This window comes from Mesocricetus auratus, unplaced genomic scaffold (genome assembly GCF_017639785.1).
Source record: "Mesocricetus auratus isolate SY011 unplaced genomic scaffold, BCM_Maur_2.0 Super-Scaffold_15014, whole genome shotgun sequence".
Classification (NCBI taxonomy): Eukaryota; Metazoa; Chordata; class Mammalia; order Rodentia; family Cricetidae; genus Mesocricetus; species Mesocricetus auratus.
In genome coordinates, this window is record NW_024429186.1 from 6178969 (window position 1) to 6198822 (window position 19854).

General features: G+C 53.5%; 1 non-coding gene and 2 gene segments (V, D, J or C); all 3 read left to right on the forward strand.

Moving 5' to 3' along the window:
- The first annotated feature begins 1636 nt into the window (after positions 1–1636).
- LOC106020983 lies at positions 1637–11298 on the forward strand. The segment is given in 6 exon segments: positions 1637–1666; positions 3687–3834; positions 9656–9943; positions 10281–10328; positions 10436–10765; positions 10882–11298. Coding segments are annotated over 6 exon segments (1236 nt in total).
- On the forward strand, positions 8690–8815 carry LOC121139614. The gene has a single exon (XR_005876524.1). It is a non-coding gene; the product is annotated as a small nucleolar RNA SNORA40 (small nucleolar RNA).
- A 1220-nt stretch (positions 11299–12518) lies between the features above and the next one.
- Positions 12519–14184, forward strand: LOC121139217 (the record flags this gene model as incomplete). The annotated part of the segment is given in 2 exon segments: positions 12519–12662; positions 13258–14184. Coding segments are annotated over 2 exon segments (228 nt in total), but the record flags the coding sequence as incomplete, so codon positions are not given.
- Positions 14185–19854: the final 5670 nt, after the last annotated feature.

Sequence of the window (19854 nt, forward strand, 5' to 3'; positions counted from 1 at the left end):
TTTGTAACCAGCTGGGTATATGACACTATACCCAGGGTATTATTTTCAGATATAAGTCAATTTCCAAATAATCTGTATATCACTTTTATATGGGCAACAATTATAATCCTATTCACTACAAATTCACAAAATGGTAATGATTATCTAACTCCGTTAGGACCAAATTTCTGTTCTTCCTTGCAGTTTCTACATGTACTTTTTACTTCCAAGGGAACTGGAAGTTTTACCTGAAACAAATATCTAACCATTCGTATCCTGGCACCAGAGAGATGTCTGACCTTTCCCTTATGTGTCCCTATAAGTTTTTTTTAATGTCATCTTTTAAGAAACCATCTCCCAAGTCCTTGAGATCTTTGGAATATAGTTAACTGCTGCGCCCGCACCACAAGCCACTCCAAGGTATCAGGAAAGGAGAGACAAGACGTCCAGCTGTTTGTACTGTAGAATGTATGTGCTGCCTTTATTGCCAGGAGAGAGTGTGTGTGTGTGTCTGTCTTCATTACAAGTGCTAAGAGGTCTCTCTTGTAGGAGGGAGGAGCTTTTTATACAAGTTTACAGCACAGTGGAAAAAAACCCAGGTAGAAGAGATCGTTGTTTTCCTCCTGCTGGATGTTGATGTCAGAGGGTCAAGGCCAGGGCAGTAAGCCAGGACTAGAAAACAGAAAGCACTTGGACTGGAAAACAAGCTGCACTTGTAGGCTGACCAGCAACTCACAGAGACCCCATGGGGCTGGGGCCCAACAGTTAACTCTTTTCTAGTTAACCTTAGTGAGTTCCTCCCCCTTACTCAGGACGACTGCAAAGGCAGCCAGGGGAAACCCAAGAAGCCGGTTCCTACAAATGACTGCAGAGAGGCTTAATTTCTTTATAGAAGCGTCTGGAAAAATCATCAGCTTTTTGTTCCCAGTAAACTCAGCTATAATCACAACTGAAAAGCCAAAAAATGACTGTAAGAGCACAGCAAAAGTCAGAGAGGCCTGAAGCCCATGAGCTCCCTAGGATCAGCTCCTGGGTCTGCAGCGTGGGCTCCCACAAGTCCTTGCCTGGCAGATGGGACCTTTTGAAGGACCTTGCCATAAGGAGCTCCATTCCCAAAACATTTATGCACCGTCACCAGGGGCGACCTCACGGCTGTCACCAGATTATCGGAAGGTCCAGGAACAGATTGACACAAGAGACCATGTGTTGTGGGGTGCGGTTGTATCTGTCTCAGCTGACCCAAATGTGAGCACTGAAAAGGAGCCCAAGAGAGGGCCTGATGTCTCTCTGGGTCTGAGTGTCACACAGGGCGCTCATATGAGCACGTGAGGCTTGTGTGTGGGTTCGTGCACACCACTGCACACGTCAGTGCAAGTGTGGGCAGGTTCTTCTGGGTCTAAATCCTGCATCCATGTGTCCGGACGGTTCCCTCCCCCCCTCCAGCCAGCCCTGATGCGAAACGAAGAGGATGCTAACTACACACAAGGTGCTGTTGCACCGCTCCTCTGGGGGCTGCGTCTGAGCTTTATGCATCTCCGCTTCTCCCATGAGCTCACTGTAACAGACCCTGGAGTCATCCTGGCTAGCGTCCACCCCCACACATGTGATCCTGGGAGTCAGGGAGCTCGTGCGTGCACGCTGGTGCTTTAGGGGGAAGATGACGGTCCGATCAGGAGATCAGGAACTGGTGAGGAGAGGAGATGGGCGGTCATCACCTGGGCCACCTTCTACTGTAGTGTATCTCAGGAGCTAAGATCAAGGGATGGCGACTCACCTAGACACTCAGGCACAGGTTTGGACCCAGGGCCTCTGGGTCCTACAGAAAGAAAACACGCTGAGTGTCCCTGGGATCTGGGGGAGAGAAAGAACTAAGGGGTGTGGGTGAGAGCTTAGTTCTAACGTGTGCTCAGGCCAAGTCAGTCGCTCCTGAATGATGCTGGCAGGTCAAGACCCACGCCCACTCCTGGACATGGACACCCAGCCCAGAAAACTACTCTCCAAATAGGAGGGCCATGGACAAAGAGAGACACACAGAAGTCCCTGTGCTTTGGGCTGAAGTCCCATCCCTACACACAGCTGCTCATCCTGGGTGATCTAGGGAAGAGGATGACGTAAGCCTGACTTCCGATGGACCAGCCCTCTGCAGGACATCCTCTCAGCAGTTCCCTTGTTCATCTTGCCGGCCAGATGGGTTACATTGCAGGTGGCAGTCTGGCTGGTTCAGGTGCTAGCGAGCATAATTGCCTGAGATACTGACAGAAGATAACTTCAGCTACAAGGTGAAAAGCTGCACATACCACCAGACAGGGCTCCAGAGTTCCAAGACGTAGTTACTGGCTCAGGAAAGTCAACCCGGGTCACCATGGGAACCGGGGACTAGATGGACAGGGCCGTATTTCTGGCTGAAAACAAAAAGGAGTGATGGGTGAGTGTGCTGTCTGGCCTAGAGGAGCCCTTTTCTCCATGCAGTCCTGGGTCCTATAGGAGAGTATGGACCCCTACTCTTAAAGAGCCTGGCCAGTCTCTATTCCCTCTAACCCTGGCCCCTACTCTTAGTCCCAGGGTCTTGCTGTACCCCAAACCCTTACCCTGCCGGCATCTGCTCTGGTCCCAATGGACTTTCTTCTACCCAGTATAGGGTTAGCTACCCTTAGTACTCCTCCTGATACCTGTTTCCTGTGAGACCCCAGAAATGAAACCCATGTTGTTCCAGCCCTGGAGACCCTTCCTGTCCAGATACCCTCTCAGTTCTGCTAAGAGCCACTTCTGAACCCTGCTTCTCTTCGCCACCACAAGAGCCACACGAGCCACTGCTTGCACAGATACTTCTGGCCTCTCCTGAGACGGCACTAACTGGAGAGAGGGAATGGCAGAGGTTACCACCTAGGCTGGGTCTATAGCTGTGCCAGACCTGAGTGAGAGGCTTCTCCAAAGAGGTGGTCAGGAAGAGCAGACATAATCACTCAGCCAACCTGGGGCTCTAGGTTGTGACAGCCAGGATTCACACCTCCTGTGGGTCTCAAAAGTACAACCTCACCCACCCCTACATGATGTAACCTAGACCATATCTGGACTCCCCCTTGGCTCTCCCTGCCCCAGACACTGAAACCACCAGAAGAAAGAGGAACTTCAGGAAGTGTCCCGTGTCACCAAGTTTCAATCCTGTTCTTAGTCTGTGCTGGGTTGGGAGAAGTGTGGCATTCACACCTCTGGGGCAAGGACTGTGAATCCTGGGAGAATGACACAGAGCTCAGAGCCGAGCCGTTAGCAGCCCAGAGCCAAAGCAAGAAGCGCAGCACTCGGCTTCACACGCCCCCACATGGGAGCGTGGTCAGCAGAGAAGGCTGCATCTGGAAAAAGCCACAGCTAGGGACAGCAGCCGGCCTCTCCTAACAGACAGCAGATCACAGGAGGACGGGAAGGCGTGGCCTATCTATTACAAAGGAAAGGTGTCTGTCTGAAGCTCGGTGTCAACCAGACAGTCTCCAGGGATTCCATGGACAGACGCACAGACCACTAAAGCTGTGAAAGCCCACAGACAACCAGAGCAAGCCTCAAGGAGTTGACCGCATAGACCCAGAAACCTGGGGGGTGGGCTTGGCCTGGCCTAGAAGCTAATAGACCCAAGGCAGCTGAACCAGCAGGGAAAAGGGAACCCAGGAGAGGACAAGGGGAGGACAGAGGCCTACAGAACCGAGAGAGGGTAAAGAGAAGATGGGGAGGAAAGGGATGTCCTTAGAACTCATCCGGCTGATACATCTGATGGAGAGAGCCTGAGTAAGAGCGGAACGCCCAGCGGTTCTGGAGTCAAGTCCAGCATCAGAGAGCAGATTCCAGGAGTGACGAAGAATGAAGGTAAGTTGGGCAGGAGGGAGCCTGCCAGAGGACCTCTGGGGACCAGGCAGCGCAGCTTCAGGTGGGCTCTGGAGGGCAAGACTACTCAAGAGTCACAATAGCTCCAAATGCTCAGAGGGCAGGTACAGGAAATCTGGGGCTGATGGGAGTCAGGAAAACCAAGCCAGGCAGCTGAAGGAGAGGTATGGGAGTCGAGCTAAGGGGTTGCAGAAGCAGGCGGGAGCTGTGTCAAGTGAGGTTAACAAGGGGTCCAGGGCAACCCCAGGGACCAGGAAAACCTTCTCAGGAAATCCAGAGCAGTTAGTAGCTGGGAGGGCATGCTGAGCATCTATAGGGATACTGAGACAATTGCAGAGTTTGGGTCCCGGAGCAGCCCCGGGAGCTTAGGGGACCAGTCTGAGCAGCTACAAGGGAACTGGAGAGAATTACATAACCGGGGAACAGGCAGCCCCAGAAGCTCTGAGGACCAAATTGTCAGCTACAGAAGGGGTGGAGCAACAGTACTGAGGGCTCGGGAGAGACCAGGGCAGAGCAGTAACTGGGGAGGGAGCGTAAGAGGAAAGTGCTGGGGTCTAGGGTAGCCCCAGTAGCCAATCTGGGGACCGAGCCAAGCAGTTAAAAGGGAGAGTACAGGGAATAACACGGGGTGTAGGGGACCCAGATGAGCAACTACAGGAGGCCTAAGGTATATCAAAGCTGGCAAGACGGCCCCAGGAGCTGTGGGACCAGGCTGGGCGGGTACAGGAGAATCAAAGCTGCTAGAAAGGACCAAAACAAGCACCCTGAGGAAGACGGGGCTGCTGGGAGCATGGCGCCAGGTCCAGCAGCAACGAGGGGATGGAACAAGTGGAAGAAAGGGAATGAGGCTGGGCAGCTCCGGGTAGAGCGACAGCAGGAGCCGCTAGAGGGGAACCAGGACAGGGTGGACTGTGGAAGACCAAACGCAGCAGGGGTGGGGGAGCAGGGGCAGCTGAGGGAACAGGGAGCAGGACAAACAGCTGCTGGGAAGCTGAGGTTACTGGAGGAGTAGAGGGCGAGGTTTAGAAATTGCAGGAAGCCAGAAATAATGAGGGAGGGAAGTAGCCCAGGAGCTCTGGGAACCCATCTGAGAAGCTATAGCAGAGCAGGGGCAGGTTGGGGTGTGAGGGTCCTGACCTAGCTGTTATGGGGTAGCTGGGGCAGGTTTGGGGTGTCAGGGTCCTGACCTAGCAGCTGTGGGGTAGCTGGGGCAGGTTGGGGTGTGAGGGTCCTGACCTAGCTGTTATGGGGTAGCTGGGGCAGGTTTGGGGTGTGAGGGTCCTGACCTAGCAGCTGTGGGGTAGCTGGGGCAGGTTGGGGTATGAGGGTCCTGACCTAGCTGTTATGGGATAGCTGGGGCAGGTTGGGATGTGAGGGTCCTGACCTAGCTGTTATGGGGTAGCTGGGGCAGGTTGGGATGTGAGGGTCCTGACCTAGCTGTTATGGGATAGCTGGGGCAGGTTGGGGTGTTAGGTACCTGACCTAGCTGTTATGGGGTAGCTGGGGCAGGTTGGGGTGTTAGGTACCTGACCTAGCTGTTATGGGGTAGCTGGGGCAGGTTTGGGGTGTTAGGGACCTGACCTAGCTGTTATGGGGTAGCTGGGGCAGGTTGGGGTGTCAGGGTCCTGACCTAGCTATTATGGGGTAGCTGGGGCAGGTTTGGGGTGTGAGGGTCCTGACCTAGCTGTTATGGGGTAGCTGGGGCAGGTTGGGGTATGAGGGACCTGACCTAGCTATTATGGGATAGCTAGGGCAGGTTGGGGTGTGAGGGTCCTGACCTAGCTGTTATGGGATAGCTAGGGCAGGTTTGGGGTGTGAGGGTCCTGACCTAGCTGTTATGGGGTAGCTGGGGCACGTTGGGGTGTGAGGGACCTGACCTAGCTGTTATGGGGTAGCTGGGGCAGGTTGGGGTGTGAGGGTCCTGACCTAGCAGCTGTGGGGTAGCTGGGGCAGGTTTGGGGTGTGAGGGTCCTGACCTAGCTATTATGGGGTAGCTGGGGCAGGTTTGGGGTGTCAGGGTCCTGACCTAGCAGCTGTGGGGTAGCTGGGGCAGGTTGGGGTGTCAGGGTCCTGACCTAGCTATTATGGGGTAGCTGGGGCAGGTTTGGGGTGTCTGGGTCCTGACCTAGCTATTATGGGGTAGCTGGGGCAGGTTTGGGGTGTGAGGGTCCTGACCTAGCTGTTATGGGATAGCTGGGGCAGGTTTGGGGTGTGAAGGTCCTGACCTAGCTATTATGGGGTAGCTGGGGCAGGTTGGGGTGTGAGGGTCCTGATCTAGCAGCTGTGGAGTAGCTGGGGCAGGTTTGGGGTGTCAGGGTCCTGACCTAGCTATTATGGGGTAGCTGGGGCAGGTTGGGGTGTGAGGGTCCTGACCTAGCTGTTATGGGGTAGCTGGGGCAGGTTTGGGGTGTGAGGGTCCTGACCTAGCAGCTGTGGGGTAGCTGGGGCAGGTTTGGGGTGTCAGGGTCCTGACCTAGCTGTTATGGGGTAGCTGGGGCACGTTGGGGTGTGAGGGTCCTGACCTAGCTGTTATGGGGTAGCTGGGACAGGTTGGGGTGTGAGGGTCCTGACCTAGCAGCTGTGGGGTAGCTGGGGCAGGTTTGGGGTGTCAGGGTCCTGACCTAGCAGCTGTGGGGTAGCTGGGGCAGGTTGGGGTGTGAGGGTCCTGACCTAGCTATTATGGGGTAGCTGGGGCAGGTTTGGGGTGTGAGGGTCCTGACCTAGCAGCTGTGGGGTAGCTGGGGCAGGTTTGGGGTGTGAGGGTCCTGACCTAGCTATTATGGGGTAGCTGGGGCAGGTTTGGGTGTGAGGGTCCTGACCTAGCTATTATGGGGTAGCTGGGGCAGGTTGGGGTGTGAGGGTCCTGACCTAGCTATTATGGGGTAGCTGGGGCAGGTTTGGGGTGTCAGGGTCCTGACCTAGCAGCTGTGGGGTAGCTGGGGCAGGTTGGGATGTGAGGGTCCTGACCTAGGAGTAATGGGGGAGCTGGGGCAGGTTGGGGTGTGAGGGTCCTGACCTAGCTGTTATGGGGTAGCTGGGGCAGGTTGGGGTGTGAGGGTCCTGACCTAGCTATTATGGGGTAGCTGGGGCAGGTTTGGGGTGTGAGGGTCCTGACCTAGCTATTATGGGGTAGCTGGGGCAGGTTTGGGTGTGAGGGTCCTGACCTAGCTATTATGGGGTAGCTGGGGCAGGTTGGGGTGTGAGGGTCCTGACCTAGCTGTTATGGGGTAGCTGGGGCAGGTTGGGGTGTGAGGGTCCTGACCTAGCAGCTGTGGGGTAGCTGGGGCAGGTTGGGATGTGAGGGTCCTGACCTAGGAGTAATGGGGGAGCTGGGGCAGGTTGGGGTGTGAGGGTCCTGACCTAGCTGTTATGGGGTAGCTGGGGCAGGTTGGGGTGTGAGGGTCCTGACCTAGCTGTTATGGGATAGCTGGGGCAGGTTTGGGGTGTGAGGGTCCTGACCTAGCTGTTATGGGGTAGCTGGGGCAGGTTGGGGTGTGAGGGTCCTGACCTAGGAGTAATGGGGGAGCTAGCTTAAGTGGGTTGTAAGAGACCAGACATAGCAGCTGTGGTGGAGCAGGGACAGGTTGGGGTGTGGATGACCAGACCTTGCAACTATGGGGGAGCTGGAGCAAATGGAGGTGCGATTGACTAGACTTAGCTACTTGGGGTAATTGGGGCAGGTGAGGATGTGAGGGACCAGGCCTGGCTGCTATGGGGGAGTCCAGGCAGGTGAGGGTGTGAGGGTCCTGACCTGGCTGCTCTGGGGGAGTCCGGGCAGGTGAGGGTGTGAGGGTCCTGACCTGGCTGCTCTGGGGGAGTCCGGGCAGGTGAGAGTGTGAGGATCCTGACCTGGCTGCTCTGGGGGAGCTAGGGCTGGTAGGGGAAGACATAGGAAGCAGCTACAGAGGGACTGTGGCAGGCGAGAATCTGCAGCAGCAACTCAAACAGCTGTAGGAAAACCGGGCCCTATGGGAGTTTTAGGCTGATGGCTACAGGAGAGCTCGGGCATGTCTGTGTGAGAGGAACCTGGCCAAGCAGCTTCAGATGAGTAAGGACTAGTGGTCGTGTGGAGGACTAAGCCAAGCAGCTAGCGGGGAGCTGGATTAGTAGGAGTGTGGGGACCCAGGTCAAGCAGCTCCAGGATATCTGGGTCTGTTGGAAGTGTGGGGGGGCTGAGCTGAGCCGCTTCATGCTGTCTGGAGCAGGTGGAGTTGATGGTGGTCCAGGGAGACCCAGGAGATAAAGAACTAAGAAAACCCCCGGAGCAGATAGGAGTGAGGGGCAGGCTGAGCATTTACACCGAGCTATGGTGGGTATCAAAGTCAGGGTCCCAGAGCAGCCCCAGGAGTTTAGAGGATCAGGGCAGAGCTACAAAGGCTCTAGGTAGGACAGATGGAAGTTCTGGAACCCAGGCAAGCCCCAGTAGCTCTCCCCTAGGGGGCGGGGTGAAAGAGACAAGACCGCATAGCTACAGGAGAGTTGGAGAAGACAGGAGTATGAAAGACCCACAAGAAGCTACTGAGGAGTTGGGTTGGTGGGGGGCCGGGGGCAGGCCCCCCAGATATATGGGGGGGTTGGAGTGCGAGCATGTGGGTTACAGTTCTAGTATCAGAGGCCCTAGCTATGATCCTGGGCGCTTATGGCAACCTGAAGCAGTACGGGGGTGGGGAGGGTGTGAGGGTCAAACCTGTTGTGGCGGCATCAGTTATGCCCGGAATTGACCCACAGAAGAGAGGTAAGGTAGCTGTCAGAGCTTGAGCTAGGGGTTGCGGAAGGGAGGGTTCGAGAAGGGTGGAGGGAAAACCAGAAAGGTCTGGGAGTAAGAAGAGTGAATCATAGCATCTGTGTGTGGTTTTGTTCCGCAAAAACAAAGGCAGGGAAGACAGATGCAAAAGTGCGTCCTCTTTTGCAACCCATAACTCATTGTTCAATGCGAGTTCTAATATACGCAAGAAGAAATGTGCTATTGAAAAGAAATGGAGGAGGAGGAGGAGGAGCCAGAGTCAGAAGGGATGGGAGACTAGGTGCCTTCCTGAAGAATGGGTTGTACACTCCGATTCCAAGAGCTACTGGGAAAAGAAAGGAACTTCTCTGGGGCCTGGCGGTATGAGCACTGCCAGGGAGGACCCAGCACAGCGTAAAGAATAAGACAGGAGGGGGTGGGTTAGCTGAGGTCTGAGCTGCATAGATCAAGGGGCAGAACCCCCAGCCAGGCAAAAAAACGGAAAGGCCTCCTGCACTCAGAATGTGCAGGGTAGGGGGCTGGCAGCAGTCCTCAGGAAGCAGGGGGAGAGAGGAGCCGAAGGCACGGAGAGGGACCAGGAGTGCAGACTGAGGAGCCAAGCTGGCAGAAGAGGGGAAGATTGAAGAGGGGCTCCTGCAAAGGTCAAGGCTCCTGGGGCTGGAGAGATGGCTCTGCAGTTCGAAACATTTGCCACTATTCCGGGGCACCCCGGTTCGGTTCCAGTACCCACATGGCAGCTTACAACACTCTGCAGCTCGAGTTTCAGGCTATCCAACTCTCTCTTCTCACCTCCACGGGCACCAGGCGCACACACACACACACACACACACACACACACACACACTCACTCACAGTGCACATACTCATACACATAAAATAAAGTGACCTGAAAAGATTTTAGGGTCAGAGTCCACGGTCTGCAGGTGGAAGCTGCTGACCCTAATTGTCTCAGAGCAACTCAAGAAGACACAGTCTTCAGAGAACAGCTAAGGCCAGGGCCTCTCCAAATATCTGAGCCCACCCATGTCAGACAAGCTCACACTTCCTCCTGTCTTGCAGCCACAACAACAGCCCCATCTGTCTATCCGCTGGCTCCTGGAGGCACCCCTGACTCCACCACGGTGACCCTGGGATGCCTGGTCAAGGGCTATTTCCCTGAGCCAGTGACCGTGAGCTGGAACTCTGGAGCCCTGACCAGCGGCGTGCACACCTTCCCATCGGTCCTGCATTCTGGGCTCTACTCCCTCAGCAGCTCAGTGACTGTACCTTCCAGCACCTGGCCCAGCCAGACCGTCACCTGCAATGTAGCCCACCCGGCCAGCAGCACCAAGGTGGACAAGAAAATCGGTGAGAGGACAGCCAGGGGAGAAGGAGTTCACTAGAGGTGGGGCTTGAGGCGTTTGCCTACCTAGACCAACCAGGCTGGGCTGCCATCGCCAGGGAGGGGACCTCAGCCCAGGACAGTGGGAGATCCTGTCTCTGCCTCTCTCCCAGAGGCCTCTGCCTATGACCATCCAACCCAAGGAGTGATCCTCTGGGATAGATAGATATCCCTGTCCTTGGGGTCTCAACCCACCAAGGGTCATTTCCTGGCCTAACCTCATGACAGAGACAAACTCTCCCCTCTCCAGCTTGGTGCCTTCTCTCCTCCAAACCCCAGTAACATCCAACCTTCTCTCTCCAGAGCCCAGATCATGTACTTCTCTACCTACTCTGTGTCCCAAGTGTCCAGGTAAGTCACTAGGCCTTGTGCTCCAGGCCCAGGAGGATGACAAGTACCCTGAGCGTCCCTATACTGGAGAGTGACCCAGGTATTGATCCATTTCCGTCTCTTATCAGCTCCTGACCTCTTGGGTGGACCATCCGTCTTCATCTTCCCCCCAAATCCCAAGGATGTGCTCACGATCTCCCTGACCCCCAAGGTCACGTGCGTGGTGGTGGACGTGAGCGAGGATGAACCAGACGTCCAGTTCAACTGGTTTGTAAACAATGTAGAAGTGAAGACAGCTGAGACACAGCCCCGGCAGCAGCAGTTCAACAGCACCTACCGCGTGGTCAGCTCCCTCCCCATCCAGCACCAGGACTGGCTGAGCAGCAAGGAGTTCAAATGCAAGGTCAACAACAAAGCCCTCCCGAGCCCCATTGAGAAAACCATCTCCAAACCCAGAGGTGAGTTACGCATAGTTAATGGGGCAGGTGTGTGAGATACACAGAGAACAGGGCCTGAGATACACACAGAACAGCTTTCCACTTAACGACCTCCATGCCTACTTCTAACCCCACAGGGCAAGCCCGAATACCACAGGTATATACCCTTCCTCCGCCTACGGAACAGATGACCCAGAAGGTGGTCAGCCTGACCTGCATGATCACAGGCTTCTTCCCCGCGGACGTCCATGTGGAGTGGGAGAAAAATGGGCAACCAGAGCAGAACTACAAGAACACCTCGCCTGTCTTGGACACCGACGGTTCTTACTTCATGTACAGCAAGCTCAATGTGCCCAAGAGCAGTTGGGAACAGGGAAATATCTACGTCTGCTCCGTGCTACATGAGGCTCTGCGTAACCACCACACAACGAAGGCCATCTCCCGGTCTCTGGGTAATTGAGCTCAGCACCCGGAAAGCTCTTAGGTCCTAAGCAACACTGGCACCCTCCTCCACCCTTCCCTTGTATAAATAAAGCACCCAGTACTTGCCCTGGGACCCTGTGAAACTGTGGTTCTTTCCGGGACGTAGAGGCAAGGTCATGGGCTGAGAGGTCTGGCCAGGGTTTAATGCCTAAGTTGTCTTTAGGAAGAGAATGATGTTTCTGCACTTCCAGACCCGGAGCTCACGAGTCTTCCAGACCTGGAGTGCCAGGGCTTAGCCTTAGGCTGTCTCGATTCCTTGCCTTCCCGCTAACCAGCTGCTGCTAGACAGAGAAATACACCTAGAAAACCCCCAAGGAAGAAAACACCCAAACCCCACCTCCCTCAGTCTATTCTTGTCCCCCTCCCCCTCCTCCCTATCCAGGGGCATGCCAGAGACCCTTGCCAACACTACACTCAACTCAGGCAGCTTTGCACGGGCTAGGTCTGCACACCCACAGGGACACTGCCCGCCCACTGCACACGCACTCCTACGCCACAGGGCACCGAGGCAAATGGCTCATGGTGCCCTGAGAGAGAGAGAGACTACCAGATACCCACACGCGTGCTGAACCCTGGCCCATTAAATCCAGCCTGCTGATCATCGCCCAGTCCGTATGGCACATGTACAACACACGCACCTAACACATTGTGACCTTGTCTGTGTGCACTGAACAACACCCACACCCAGCAATATATCAGGGTACTCCGCAACCACCACCTTAATGTCCACATCTGTGCCGGTGCAATCAAACACATCTCTCCTCTTCTGAGGGCGCCTGCTTTCCGCACGCTCAGCACAAGCTCTCTGAAGCCAAGTCTGTCTCTGGCCCCTCGGGGTCATGTTGCAACCCCACATAAACTACACAGCCCACAGCCATAGTGGTCCGGATGGCTTCGCGGTGTAGAATTCCCTGAAGTCCAGGCATGGCCAGGCACAGGCTCTGCTGAGGAGGAGGGGATGAGCTAAGGGCTAGGCAGGCTGCATAGCTACCGGCCACTGTGGCCGCAGGCCCTACGCCCCAGCCACTTTCTCCCACAACGAAGGGCCAAACAAAAGGAGGGCCCCCGCACAATCCAGGCTACTGTCAGGTCCCTGGTGTCTGGCAAATTTGGAGACAGGTGAGAGCAACTGAGGCCGATGCCCTAGAGGGAACAGAAAGGAGATCTGGCCCCGGGGAGGGTCTGCTGGTCCAGCCCAGCTGGCCCTTTCTCCCCTGCCCCCATGCAGCCTCACCTACCACGTAGGGAATCACTCTCTGCCCCATCTTGTTGGGACACACACTGACGGCCCCTTCTCCGTGCAGAGCTCGAACTGGATGACGGGTGTCCTGAGGCCCAGGACGGGGAGCTGGACGGGCTCTGGACGACCATCACCATCTTCATCACCCTCTTCCTGCTCAGCGTGTGCTACAGCGCCACCGTCACACTCTTCAAGGTGCGTCACACTCTTCAAGGTGGGCGCCATCCCCCCAGCACCCCCACACTCCTCCCCTGATGCAGTATGATGTCCCTTTGCTGCCCCCCACTCTGTCCCCACACCATTCCCACCATTCCCACCATTCCCTGTGCTGCCGTCGCACACGGTGACTCCCCACAGTGCCCCCACGCTATCATGTTGTCTCTGGTGACATCCCGTGTGAGCCTCAAGCTATCCCTATTCTGTCTTATGAAACCTCCTTGTGTTCCACGCTACGCCTCATGATGCCCCTTGTTGTCCCATGATAACTACCACACCACCCCTCTTGATGCCCCTATTAGCCTCACCGTGGCCCAATGTAGTAGGCTTCAAGCTTATTACATTATTATTACTATTATTATTATTATTATTATTATTATTATTATTATTATTACTCCACACCATCCCAATCTCAACCCCCACAGTGTCTCCACACTGTCTCCTAGTCTACCCCACCCTGGACACTTACCATCCCCAATTTCCTACCCGTATGCAAGGAGCCACAGGAGGGAGGGGCCTCTGCTTCACCCACGAGCTTGGGTGTGGTCTCTGACTCACTCTCACCTCCCCACAGGTAAAGTGGATCTTCTCCTCAGTGGTAGAGATGAAGCAGGCAATCTCTCCTGACTACAGGAACATGATTGGGCAGGGAGCCTAAGCCACTTCCTCTGGGATGATGAGAGCTTCGTAGCCCCCTCGGAACCCCGTCCATCCACACCACCCTGTGACTCTGCCATCCTCTGAGCCCACCCCTCTCCGAATCATCACTCTCGACTGTTGACCCTTTGGAGGACCATGTGGGCAGCAGGGTTTGTCCCAGACCCGGACAACACCTCCACAGCAGCTACCAGATAACTAGCGGGCTGGGGCCAGAAGGACTGTCTCCCTCCAAACCAGCACCAGAGCATCTGAGACCTCAGAATCTCCACCCAGGAGAAGCTGGGAGCCCACATTGCCTGAGTCCAGCTGCACGGGGACAGGCCCCGGAGCTGTCCTGACCCAACCATCCTCTGAGAGGGGTTTCCCAGAAAGAGCAAAGTTTTTAAATCCTTGAAAGGAGACATCTGCTAGGAAGACCAGGGAGCCCCAGAAGAGACTTCGGAAGGTCACTCTGGTAGCCTTTACGCCAGCAATGCTGGGCAGCTTCCTTCCTGGAACGCCTGTGGACTCCAGGCTGAGGAACCGGCCTGTGCCTCTCAAAGTGTTGGGACAAGCCTCCTGAGGATGGGAGTCCTCTCGCAGGGCCCTCTTCCAGCCATCCACTCAACGTGCGGGATTCTCAGACGCAGGATCCAACCCACGAAAACCTCAAGACAAGGCCACTGCCACCTCCAGAGAGATCCCAGCCACACTCTGGCAAGACGCTCAGAAGGACTGCATCGCCTGGCCTCTGCAAAGGCCTAGCAGGGACAAGTGCAGAGGCCTCCAAGTACTGCCTGGGTGATCAGCCAGGAGAGAGCTGTGGTGAGAAGATTCCAGTCAACCCTCCCACCACGCCCCCCCAAAAAAACAGAAGGCCAGGGAGCAACAGGGAAGGAATGGGAAGGGCCGATTAGAAGAGTCACGGTGCAGCTGGTCTACCCTGCGGGCCCAGTGTCCAGACCGGGCCACTTCCAGGAGAGGACACCTGTTGGAGCAGGCATCCAGGAAGACACAGCTGGGGTACCAGGGCTGCTGTGGCCAAGGGACAGTATCCCTGTGCCTGCTTCTCCATCATCTCTCAGGGTTAGTGGGAAGTCAGAGTCTGCAGACAGGAAGAAAAAGTAGGTGCCTGCCCTTCTGTGACTTCTAGGAAAGGCTTAGAAGACTTGGACCTCTACTCTAGCAACCTTTTTCTTGTGGAGACTGTAAACGTCTTTAAGGTCTGTGTGTGTGTGTGTGTGTGTGTGTGTGTGTGTGTGTGTGTGTGTGTGTGTGTGTGTGTGTGTTGCTGTTGTTTTGGTATTTTCAACAATAAAACATTCTTCTAGTATTCTGTATCTCACTGTGCCCTGCTTGTGTGGACCAGTCCTGACATTCAGAAACAAGGCACAATTAGGCAGACCAGTGAGCCATGCAGGCCCCTCTACCTCCCTCCTGGTCCTGTGTCCTCCCAAGCCTCCCCCAGTGCGTCAATCAGAGCTGGGCTCCAGACCATCAAGACCTTGGGCACCTCCTCCCTTCAGATAGTTCCTTCCAAGCTGGAGGCTGCCATGGGCAGGCTGGGAGGCCAGGGTGGCCTCCAGGCTGGCCAGGCAAAGCCTCCCACACCAGCCGAGAAGCACGTGCCTCCGGTGGCCTCAGGCTGCTGTGGACAAAGGACAGGGATGCCGTTGCCTCCATAACTGATGTTTACTGTCTCAAGCCCTAGGAGAAGTCCCAGATGGGGTGTTGACAGGGTGGGTTCTCAGCGGGGCTGTCTCCTCCGTGCGTCCTTGATCCGGGTGCACGGATCAAGATTCAGGGGACCAGCCTCAATGTAGGTTAAATATAATTTTATTCGGGGAGAAGTCACTTACACAAGAAGCAACTCCCTACTCTAAGCATCCACACAGGCTTCTCTCCCCTGACCCGACCGGAAGTGAGAGAGAGTCACCTGCTCACACCTCAGACCTAAAACTCACTCTCCATCACATCCACACCTTGACCACGCCCAGTGGGCGTGGTCGGTGCTACAGGTGTGGGCAGGGTGGATATCTCACTGCACTCACAGACCATCCCTCTGTGTGCATCTGTGTCCTGATTTCTTCTCCTAAGTGCACGGTCAGGCTGAAGGAGGTACACCCTAACCCTCATTATAACTCACCTATTTAAGATCCTGTCTGCAAACGTAGGCACAGAGGTCCTGGAGGCTTAAACTTCAAATGGGTAAATCTGCTAGGGACAGGCATTCAAGGGAGCCTCTCCACTATTGCTTAGATTCTTAGTTGGGGTCGTCCTTGTGGATCCCTGGAGATTTCCCTAGTGCCTGATTTCTCGTTAAGCCCATAATGGCTCCCTCTCTGTTAAGGTATCTCTTTCCCTGCTGTCTTTCTCTGTTCTTCACCCAACTCAACCTTCCTGATCCCTCATGTTCTCCTCCCCTCTCCCCTTCTCCCCTCCCCTCATGCTCCCAATTCGTTCAGGAGCTCTTGTCCCTTTTCCCTCCTCTGGGGGACCATGTATGTCTCTTAGATTCCTCCTTGTTTCCTAGCTTCTCTGGAGGTGTGGGTTGTAGTCCTTTGCTCTATGTCTAAAATCCACTTATGAGAGAGTATATACCGTGTTTGTCTTTCTGAGCCTGGGTTACCTCCTTCAGGATGGTTTCTTCTAGTTCCATCCATTTGCCTGCCAATTCCATTGTTGTTGTTTTTTCCCGCTGAGTAGTACTCCATTGTGTCAATGTACCACATTTTCTGTATCCATTCTTAGGGTTAAGGGGCATCGAGGTTGCTTCTGGTTTCTGGCTATTACGAATAACGCTGCTGTGGACATAGTTGGGCAGATGTGCCAACACTCCTCTTTAGCCTCTACCACCTAACCAGTGCCAACTCTTCCTCCCAGGTCTGGCCCTGCTTCTCCACTTGTTTATCCTAGAGCAAGTGTTGGCCTCCAGCTGTCCCACCCTCTTTTTACAGTTTTGACTATCTATCACTCTCATGTGTATGTGAGTGTGCCCCAGTGTATGTCTGTGTGCGGTGCACGTGCAGAAGCACATGGAAGTGAGAAGAGGCATCAGATCCCCTGGAACTGGAATTACAGATGGCCATGAGCCACCGTGTGGGTGACGGGAATTGAATCTGCGAAAGACCAGTAAATGTTCTTAACCACTGAGCCATTTCTCCAGCCCTGCCTCAACTTCTTATTGGGAGATGATCTCAGGAAGGGCAGACCCCCTACCCCAAGGACCTCCCTCACATCTGCGTGTGTTTTGGCTCTAACATAGTCCCGCTACTCCTCCCGGTGCCCCCACAGCACTTTAGACCCCACCCAGGGGTTCCCACGCCAGGAAGGGTCCTGTCCTGCTGAACCCTTACACCTCCATCAGTGCTATAAACATATAAACACAAACACCCCAAACATGGGACAGGTCTTCCGAACCTCCAGCTCTGAGACCAACTGACTTAAAGCTGGGTTTTCCTGGACGCGTCCCTGATGTGATGATCTGAGTCCTGCCCTGACCTCTGTGGTGTGACATGTATGTGTGACGTTCATACTGCGATAAGCACATGTGTATGTGTGGGTGAGATATCTCCACATTGATGCTCATGGTGGACATCTATGATGTGGCTTTTATGACATGTAGGCAGGGCTTCTATAGAGGACATCAATTACAGCTCCTAACAGGCACAGCCTCGAGGAGACAGAGTGTCTGTGCTAGCCAGAGGCAGTAGCCATGACTGCCCATACAGAAACTGGCAACTGACCAACTTGCCTTCGGCCACAACCTGGGGACTGTCACATGACACAAACACCAATTGCAGCACCAGGTCACTGGCTTGCATGAAAAGTAACATTTGCATAAACACATGACAACACACACACATAAACCACATGAAGACTGGAGTCTCAGAACACACAGAGAGACATGTCCACATGGGTATCACAGTGGTATCACATGTACTAGCCACAGCACAGGGACCATACATGACACAGTCACACAAGTCCTTACAAAACCATGCATGCTGGCTGATTCCCAGCTCCCCTCCCCTCGGACGCAGCACTGACCATGGCGGCCCAGCACCACGCCCGTGCCTCAATCTCTGCACACGCAGGTCTTTCAGTGTCCTCCCTTCTGTGTTTATCCCACGGCCTCCAGCATGCCACCCACCTTCTCTTCTGTGACTGTCCCCACCCTACCCATCATGGCACCCCACGACTGTGCCAGCCTCGTCCACTCAGTGACCAGGTGCGTCCATCGTCCAGCGAAACTTGAGTTCTGAAAACAGGAAAGTCTACCTCCCATCTGTCAAGAAACAAATAGCCTCTTGCCCACACTCCCACCACTATGACGCTTGACTGAGCATATGAGGACAAACAAAAACAGATCTTTCCTCACGTAAGTTGTTTCTTTGAGGTATCTGGTCACAGTGGTGCAAAAAGGCGCTAACACATCTCACACACCCAGCTTTACTGAAAAAGCCCTTCAACCAACCAGATGAGACCAACCCCACGATACCCTACTGTAGACGGAAATTTCTGTCCCACCAGCCAGCTCCCAAATAACCACACAGAGACTTATTACTAATTATAAGAGCTCTGCCCATAGCTTAGTTTCTAACTGGCTATTATGACTCAAACTAACCCATTTATACTAATGTACTGCTGCCACATGGCTCACAGCTTTTTACCACATCTACACATCCTGCTCCCTCTGCATCTGACTGGTGGCTCCACCCTTCTTCCCAGAGTTCTCTCAGTCTGGCTCTTCCTGCCTAGCTATTGGTCAAGTTAGCCCTTTATTAAACCAATGAAGCAACACATCTTCACAGTGTACGAAAAGATTATTCCACTATATTTCCCTGGATGTAGAACTCTGAGGAAACTTTAACAGAGATGCTCTGAGAGGCTGGATCACCTAGGCCATCCATGTTCATTTATGTCTGCTCCTCATGTTCTGAAAACACATAAGCTTTCAAAAGTAACATACATACCTCCATTAACACAAACATGGAATGTCTGGTATGCATAAGTCAGCTTAAGACGATTTTTTGTTCTATGCTTGAGTAGGTAAAAGGCATCTGTCAACTTTATAAGTCCATTTGGGCTGTATAATCAAACTGTAATACAAATCTCTATCTTGCCATATGAAAGGACAGCATGTAATAGTAAGTCATGAGGACCCTGTAGCCAACAGGATGATCATATTTTATTGCATCTCAAAGCTGTTCCCATGTCAAAGAATCAGCTTACATGTCACCTGTCCTGTAGTCTTTCTTGGCTTCCTCCCCATGTCTGTAGCCAAGATACTCAGGAGTTCTCCCTCAGTCAAATCTGATCTCTATTAATCTGGAAGAGCTAAGGTCTTTCCCTTCCTGTGGAAATAAAAAATATAGATTGTCTCCCAAAATAATGCATTTTTGACTTACATTTTGAAGTTAAGGCATTTTTAGAATATATGAGTTGGTTTAATTTAGCAGTTTCCATAACCCAGTGTCTCTCAGCAACTATCATTCATTCAGCGGCAACCAAAAATTCAAAATCAACACAAAAACACTCAGGATCCAGACTCCCAATGCATTTTCCATCTCCATGTGGCGATTTTCCTTTATATTACTTTACTCTTTCTTTAAAGACTTTATTATTTTTAACTATTTTCTATGACTATACATATATATATACACCCTTTTTTTCCTTTCTTAAGCCTACACACATTGTTAAACACACTGCAACCTGTTTAGTGGGTTTTTTCCATCTGAACCTGCTTTACCGTGTATCTTTAAAACTTTTTCTGTCTGCATGAACAAAACCTTAAACTCACCAAGAGCCTTAGCTCGTGGCACTATGGTGATTCAAGCCTATAGGATGCAGCTGGGAGACTCGTCTCTCTACTGCCACTGGCATGACAGACCCAAGACTAGGAAGCCACATTTTTATGTGTTAAGAACTTTTTTTAAGCTTTTTCATGTCTTATGTGGATTTTTGTAGCCGGACGTTAGGCCATTCCTGTGGTTTCAGCAGCAACCATGATTGCAGTATTCATTGCAGCTCAAATGTGTCTTACTCAAGGCTCCGAAGTATTCAAAGCAGCTGGAATCCCATGACGACAATCCTACTGGTCTCTAAAAGAAATATAAGACTACTCAGTAGAGGAAACAGCCGACCCTAATATGTCAAAAGGTCAGATCAGCCTGGTCTCCCAACAGTACATGAAGAAAATGTGAACATTACAGTATTCCCAATGAAGACCTGCCATTACACATACACTTACATCCTTGACGTCACTTGACAGATAATCCCAAGGAGAGCTGGGCCCTCCTGTCTGTCTCCCTCCACCCAGACACCAAAGTATCATTAAGGCACACTTCCACAACTTACTAGGCTACTGGGGAGTTGGGGTAGCAGCCAGACCTTTCCCTGACCCCCAAGATATGCTCACACCTACAAACACATGCTTGTGCACACATGCACTGACACACACACACACACACACACACAGGTGTGTGCATCTTAGACCTGGCCCATCTAGAGACAGATCTGTCCCAGTCACTAG